General features: G+C 37.3%; 1 protein-coding gene across 1 annotated transcript in view; it reads right to left on the minus strand.

Annotated features, from left to right (window-relative positions):
- The window catches only part of LOC148949170 (calcitonin receptor-like), a 68,853-nt gene extending 61,892 nt beyond the window's left edge, over window positions 1-6,961 (minus strand). The window contains exon 1 of the mRNA XM_089092854.1: window positions 6,905-6,961. Coding sequence (XP_088948980.1) covers window positions 6,905-6,932 — 28 coding nt within the window. The 5' untranslated portion in view covers window positions 6,933-6,961. The remainder of the gene's footprint in view (window positions 1-6,904) is intronic.
- Between the last annotated feature and the right edge of the window lie 1,330 nt (window positions 6,962-8,291).

The raw sequence follows: 8,291 nt of genomic DNA on the forward strand, positions 1-8,291 counted from the left end.
TGCTCCCACCATGTTTACTAATAATACTACCAAGGTAAGTGAAACTGCCCACCTGATCAATCTTTTCATTACCCAACGTCACCTTTTCATCTTCACTTATTCCTAGCCTTAGTGACTTGGTCTTCCTAACATTAATTTTCAAACCAATACTAGCACCCTGAACTCGCAAAGCCTCTAAAACTTCATTCATTTTGCTCACACTTTCATCTAAGATGCTTAAATCATCAGCATAATCCAAATCCTTGAGACTTTTTCCTCTCCATTGGATTCCATAGTCCCCCGTTGTCTTTCCTGCGCCCCTTAACACAAATTCCATCAAGATAATCCACATAAAGGAGGATAAAACACAACCCTGCTTAACTCCTGATTTAATACCAAACCAGCTGCTAACCTTATTTCCTACGTTAACCACAACAGTGTTATTCTCGTACATAGCACTAATCACTTTAATGTATTTGTCTGGTATACCATACAAGGATAAAACCTTTACTAAAGCTCCTCTATCAACAGAATCGAACGCTTGCTCATAATCTATAAAACTGAGGACCAAAGGTGTTTGAAAACTTAGGCACTTCTCAATTATTAACCTAAGAGTGAAAATTTGGTCAACACATCCTCTGCCTTTTCTAAAACCGCACTGCTCTTCTCTTAAAACTTTGTCTACGGCATCTCTCAGTCTAAAAAGTATCATATTACTAAGCAATTTGCTACCTACAGAGACCAGACTAGTGCCTCGATAATTACCACACTCACTTTTATCACCTTTCTTATAAAGTGGCTTAATTAAGGTTTTCCTAAAATCATTAGGTACTTCCCCTTTTTCAAAAATCATATTCATAATCTCCAATAACTTATTTCTAACCTCAGAGCCATCATATTTAAGAAACTCATTTACTACCCTATCAGCACCTGGAGCCTTATTATTCTTTAATCCTTTTAGTACTGTTTTTAATTCCTCCTCACAATACAAATCTTCCTTCACATCCAAGGTATCACAAACTTATTCATTTTCCTCTATATTTTTTCCAGCAACTCTATCTTGGTTAAGCAAATTCTCAAAATGTTCGGCCCATCTCGCTTTAGCTTTTGTCTTATCGCTAATTGCCACCCCATTCCTATCTTTAATTGGGAGAAGTCCGGATTTACTACTACCTCTCAATTTGTTAACGTGCCAGTACAATATTTTACTATTATGCCGTCTAGCTGCATCTTCTAAATCCTCGGCAATTTTATCCATGGCCTCCACTTCACACCTCCTTAGTTCATATTTCAATGCTTTCTCCACTTTCTTTACATTTCTTTTGTTTTCATGTGATCTATCACTCAGATAATTATTGTACAAGTCCTTTCTCCTTTCTATTAAACTTAAAGCTTTTTCACTAATATTCTTAGCTGCAGTTCTAGCTTTCTTCCCTAAGACACCTTCAGCAACTTCACAAATTATTTTTTTTAAATTATTCCAACCATCTTCCAAATTATCAAGTTTTAAACTCTCAACTTTAGCATCCAACTGTTCCTGGAAAGTTTCTCTCAAATTCTCATCCTGGAGTCTACTAACATCATAACTTCCCGGGAGGTAATTACCCTTCCAATATTTCAGCTTTAAATTAACCCTTGACACTACTAGATGGTGATCTTTACTTTTAACATCAATAACAGCACTCCTATATACCCTAGTATCTTGTTTTGATCCTGCCGGTCTTCGATTTACTATAACATAATCAATAAGGTTTGCTGTCTTACCCTCACGTGAATACCATGTTAGCTTATGAGCCATTTTATGACCAAACACCGTATTGGTTATAACTAGATTGTTATACCTACAAAATTGCAAAAGTCTGTATCCATTACTGTTTTCTTTTCCTACACCAAATTTACCTAAGCTGGGATACCATCTATCCTTATTTCTACCAACCTGGGCGTTAAAATAGACAAATACTAATAATCTTAGTTAAGTAAGGTTAGATTAGATTAAGTTAGGCTAGATTAGATTAGTTAAAGGGCAATTGGCTGTTTGTTTAAAAAGGATTTTCAAAACTTACAGAATAGACACAAATATTTAGAAATGTAATAGAAAAAATGGAAATGCAAGGAAAGAAGTGAAGATAAAGGTTCTTCCCTGTAAAATACTTTAACTAGGATGATTCTGCATATTATGAAGTAAGAATTGTTTTCTTAGCATGTTTCCTTATGTACTGGACTGCTCCTAGACTTACACCCATAACGTCAACATCTACAAAATAAATGCCTCAAAATAATGCAATGCTTACAAATTTCGAGTTAAAAGATTCTTTACTTACCAAAACTGAATACGAATGGTGACATGCTATCAATAATATTACAGCGATAATAGGATAAAAAGAAACAACTAACAACATACTAACACAAACAAACGACAAAAAGAATACTGCAAGGACTTAACTGACCAGACTGCAAGGACTTAACTGACCGCAGCAGTTATATTTTTAGAAACTGTAATGAAAAATCAAAGTTTAATCCCGAACGACTACATCACAATCAGTAAAATTACTGTCAGGCAGGACATCACTGAGGCAACCCTACTCTGCAATGGTTCAGGAAGAACGGTCTCTTTTATGAACAGGGTTGAAGATCGCGACTGGACAGGGAACAGAAGAAAAGATTAACTTTCTTGCACCCCATCCCTGGTCACTGCTCAGTTTATAAAACGTTTGGTGAAATAGTATCTTCGAAATAACGAGCCCCCACAAACGATAATTTGTTGCTATTCGAGATTGCTTAGTCTTGGGATTGGGGTCTTTAGTCTTATGTATTCTCCCAAACGGATTGAATTATCGCAATAAGTGTAGGTCTTGGCTTCCATCGCAGCAAAACAGAAATTTCCAATACGAGCACTTCTTTGTCAAGCTCAATTCACTAGCAACCTCCTGAAAAAACTGAGGCAACCACCTTAGGGGTTGCAACCCACTGGTTAGAAGCTAATGGCGTTAGAGCTCCCAATTTTAGTAATATCAAACCCCTTAGGGACCCAAAAATTACACAAAGATGCGATTGCACGTAAAATTGCACAGTGTTACATAAAAGGTGATCAAATGCGGCATTTGAATTGGGAATAGGCCAAAAAATCTAATTGGCTTACATGCCTGACTGGTGTGATTTTTTTAAAATCTCTTTGTTATTTGTTCTTTGCAGTTTGCTTCAAATTTCAAATATATTTAACTATGTTAAATAAAGCCAATTTTATTTAACTGGTTCAGTTGGTGCACGTATAAAGTCTCATTTTACGTCAGTTTCTTCACAATAACGCTTTCACGTGGACCCAGATTGCATACTCTGTTTTCTCAAACCTATTATTGGAAATATACAGTGAAAATAATCTCGAAAAATATTTGAATCTTTTCCGAGCAAATTGTCTATTATGCTTCATTTCATCAGAATTGACGATTTCAATGGGTTTCTTATTTCATTACATCTAATAAATGCACTATAGAAAATAATCACCTAGGCTTCCTTGTTATCAAAAATATTGAAGCAAGCGATTGTTATAACGTGTATTTTTTCAGTAGACAACACAAGAAAAAGAACTAAGATGTTGATTTTAGCAGTCGTTCACCAACAATTTTCAAATGAAAGGAACTCTTTATCTTTAATTATTGTTCTGAAAAATGGTTTTAGATTCCTTTTCAGCTATTTAAAAAAAGGGTACTTCCGTAATAGCCGGTACACATTCGAGAAGTTTGCCGAATGTAAGATCTAAGCAAACCGGTTTCGTAGCCACAAAGACGAATGACGGGTGACAGACTGCATTCGACTTGTATAATTTGGACTATATATTTACGCATTAGAGGGGGGGGGGTAAGGTTAGGTGAGTTTAACCCCCCACCCCCTAATGTGCAATATATAGACGAAATTGTATTTTTATATAAACTAAAGTATTACATTTTCATCATATTTTGGTATATTTCATAAGGATTAACCTAACTTCACTTCTCGATTTTGTACTGGCTAACAGAAGTACCAAAAAAGGAGGCCCTTTTTCACCTCTAGATAATTGTTAATTAACAATAAATAATTTTTTACAAACTTATCCCACACTATATAAATATCGGTGGGACGGAAAAATATCGGTGGGACGGAATTTGCCGCATACTAGTAAGGAACAGACTCTAGCCGAAGAAACCAAAAATTAAAAACAAATGTTTTGAAGAGTCGCCATTTGAGGCTGATTCAGGAATGGCAACTGTTATTTCTGATAATCTTAAGGGCAAAAGTTTGCGAAAACAAATGTATGGGAATTTGAAAGAATACCCTGCACCTCAGAGTGCACAATATCCTGGTTCCTGATAACACCTGCCTTATACCCCCACCTCTCGAACTAATACCCCCACCTCTCGAACTTTTGTGCCATTAAACATATGAACGGAATCCTTTAGGCTACGACAAAAACAATATGCTATAATAAGAAAGGACATATCTCCCCGCAGCACCTATATTCAGGCTCGATTCAAACGAAGGGAGATTAATCTATACATCCCCTCTCCTCCAGACCCTTCTCTCCATTTATTTGAAGGTTCATGAGAAGTAAGAAAATTCGTGCGTTAAATGTGCTTTTTGAGACATCAGGCACATACCCTAGACAATGACCTACCAGCCATGGGCGTAGGCAGCATATTGTCTAGAGGGGGGGGCAGTCAATTGTGTGATGGAGGGGGAGATGAAGTTGTTATGTCGGCATGCGCGTACGTAGCTTCTTGCCTAGGGGAGGGGACAGCCACTTCTGTGATGAAGGACGGGGGGGGGGGAGGGAGCCGAAGTTATATTGGCAGTTCACAAAACCTTACATTGCCAGCAAGTTCTATCATACTTATGAAATCCTTATTAATAAGTAATCACCAATATAAATCATCAATATGCTGAAGCATATTGATGATTGTCAGCATATTGATGAATGTCCAAATATCGGAACCGATATTTGGACATTTCTGTTTTTTTTTCAACCATCTACCTTTTATCAACTGCTTTTCCAACCATCTGCTTTTTCAGCCATATCTAATGTAAATTTGCTGGTCTAGGGGGGGGGGCAGCTGCCCCCCAGCCTCCCCCTCCCTACGCCTGGTACCAACCCTCATCCTTAATAGCCGATGTACAATTATACATCATTATACATAATTTTACCAAATATAAATGAAATCAACTTTGTTAAATGAAGCTTTAAAATAAATGTCTATATTAACAGTATATTTAATATAGACTGCATGAATCTGTAGGAGCGAACAATATTGCTAGATTAGGAACCGAAAAGTTAGCCAGAGCCTTTGAAAAACAAGGCAAAAATAAGCCAAATAATAGTTTTGGCCCAAATCCAATACAGCTTAAACCTGTAAACTTACCTTTATTGCTGATTGGATAGAACAGCCCATTACTTAATTACGTTCTCGCACGGCGTTTTTCTTTTAAGAAAATTATATAATTATACACAAAACAAAATAAATGTTAATATCTAATGATATTCACGACCTAACTGGAAGCCGAAGACACAAAATAGAAAATTTAGAAGGTTTGACTTTGTACACTGAGATTTTTAGACCCTTAATCCCAAGCCAAAAACTAAACAAAAAAGTAGGTCTTCCTAGTTCGTGAATCTGAAAATTTCAGATTTTCTAAATTTCTAAAATGAATTTGCACATGAAGTGATTGTCTGATTTAGATAAAGGATTGATTGATGTATCAAATTATATAATTATTTATTGGCTATCTCATAAAAGCTAATATACTGTACGTTAAATTATAACTACATAATCCAGTTCATGGCTCAATTTCTCACTGAAATATGATGTGGTCAAACCACATGTCTCTCAAATTTCGATAATTCTGCTGCACATGATTTGGCATTTTTACTATAGAGTTTAGACTCTAATTTCGACCTTTCATGGGCATCGAGATTACAGTTTCGTTTTATGGCGTGAAAACTTTTTGATTCAAATGATGTATGGATTGTTATAGAAAATAAGTTCTACCCGAAAAAGCAGGTCACGCCAAAAAAGCAAGAGTAAAATAAAGGTAGCCAAGTTTTAAGCCACAAGCCGGTTGCAAAAATTTAACACTTCAGTTGGGATCAAAATAAGCCATTTTGGCGTAAAATAATCTAAAATGGCAACGCTGGGAACGAATGGGCCACCGTTCGTCACTAGTGTCTCTGAAGTTAGGAACCTCAACAGATAGTTCTTCGATAGTTTTGAATCGAAAGGTACCTCTTTTGACCGGTAAGCATATTATAAAGGTAGTCTTTTATGCTATAGAGATTTTTTTTTGTCCGCAATATGAGAGAAGCTATCCCCACAGCATCCATATTTAAACTCAAACCAAACAAAGAAAGATTAGGAATTGATTTCTACCTTAGAACCACTTGTATATTTATCTGAAGGCTCGTGGAAAGTTAGAAAATCTAGTTAGAGACTAAATTGTCTCTTCGAAAACGCGGAATTCTGTTACTATCAGGTTTACCGATAGGACCTTTCTTGCTGCCACCAGTATTCGCGTTGTAAGGTATGGTAGTCACCACTTATTGGTGCCAAAAATGGTGCTACACCACTTACTGGAGGGGAAATCTCCTGGTGGTGCCAAATATTATAATGGGATGCCCGCACTTACCACAACGGTTCTGTATATATAAGGTTTGTTAATACCATATTTACAATATACCCTGCCCCAGGGTATGATAACGTGATCGAATGGTCAAATGGCCAACCTCTAAGGCCAAGGGTGCATCCAACTCGGGTCAGCACTAAAAATCTTTAGCTGTCTCCCTGGAAGGTAAACGAACCCCCTTGTCGATATAATAATGACGGTATTTAGCGCAACTCTTTTCCTACCCTGTCTGGGTTCCTTGAAAAGATAGTCTACAAAGCTGTAGAAAATAGCTTACTTGTAATCTGCCAAAAAGTCACACACATATATCATCTCTGAAAAACACAGACTCCCCCAAACGGGGTCTCAATATAGACTAACTAAATAATATTGGTTCTATACAACAAACTTTGCATAGGAGTGGACCTTCGCTTGGCTCTGGCCAATCCTCTAAATCACCATCCAAGATCCATTCTACTTTTGCGTAACTTTGTCTTTCAATGGCCCAGACCCGGAAGGAAAAAATAGAATTCAACTTCAAAGCTTACTTATTGCGAAAGAATCTAGCTTAGCAACGAGAGTTCAATTTAGGATTAAAAATTATCTTATAGGCAAATACAATTACAGAAAGGAAAATGGGTCATTTATCTGAAAATAAAAGAAACAGGGGTGGAACCCCAACAACCCCATACAAACAAAGAACTTATCTGCCCCAAGGGCATAATTTACCAAACTTCCCCCAGATTCTCGGGGGCTGTGTTGAGCCCTGAGTTTTTTTTATTCGATTCTTTAAACTATTGTATTTGGAGAAAAAGGGGCATGGGGGGGGAGGTTGTGGGGACTATTTGCCCTCCGATCACTTTTGATCACTTAAAAAGGGTACTAAAATTTCCGATTTACAGTTGAATGAGCCTCCTCCAAACTTTATACTACCATCCCTTCCATAAAAACCTTATATGCCCCCGGGACATAATTTAGAACACTTACCCCAGGTTTTGGGGGGCTGTGTTATTCCTGGAGTTTTTTTTTATATGACATTCGGTCTATTTTGAACAAAATGGCTAAATAAAAAATACAATCGGACGCATGCGGGGAAAAGAGGGTTGGCGGGGGGAGGGGGTGGGGTTAGTTGCAATAGGATTACTTTTGAGTCTTAAAAGAGGAATTGGAACTTTCAATTTCTAATTATTTGAATCCGCGCCGAGATTTATACGACCAATTCTTCAATAAAAACTTTATATGCCCCCAGGGCATAAGTTAAAACCCTTCTCCTGGGCTCTAGGAGGGGCGAGGGGGTTGTGTTGACCCCGAAGTTTTTGTAATCTGATCGTTGGACTGTTTCAAACAAACTGGCAATCTCAAAAGTTTGATCGGATACATTTGTAGGAAAGATGGTGTCTGTGTGTGGGGGCGGGGTAGACACCCTTCGATCCCTTTTGACTCATATAAAAGTGACTAGAACTTCGAGTTTTCTATCAAATGAACACCTCTGAAGTTTATACGACCTCCCCTTACATATAAACCTTATATGCCCTCGGGGCATAACTTAAAACTCTTGTCCCCGGGCTCTGGGGCTTTGTGTCGACTCTGGAGTTTTTATTGTCTGATTTTTGAACTGTTTTTAACAAAATGGCCATCTAAAAATTTTTATTGGATGAGTTTGGGGAAAGAACGGCGTGGGAAGG

Source organism: Artemia sp. Qi Xiang Cuo, chromosome 8 (genome assembly GCF_049724085.1).
Source record: "Artemia sp. Qi Xiang Cuo chromosome 8, ASM4972408v1, whole genome shotgun sequence".
In the NCBI taxonomy this organism is placed as follows: Eukaryota; Metazoa; Arthropoda; class Branchiopoda; order Anostraca; family Artemiidae; genus Artemia; species Artemia sp. Qi Xiang Cuo.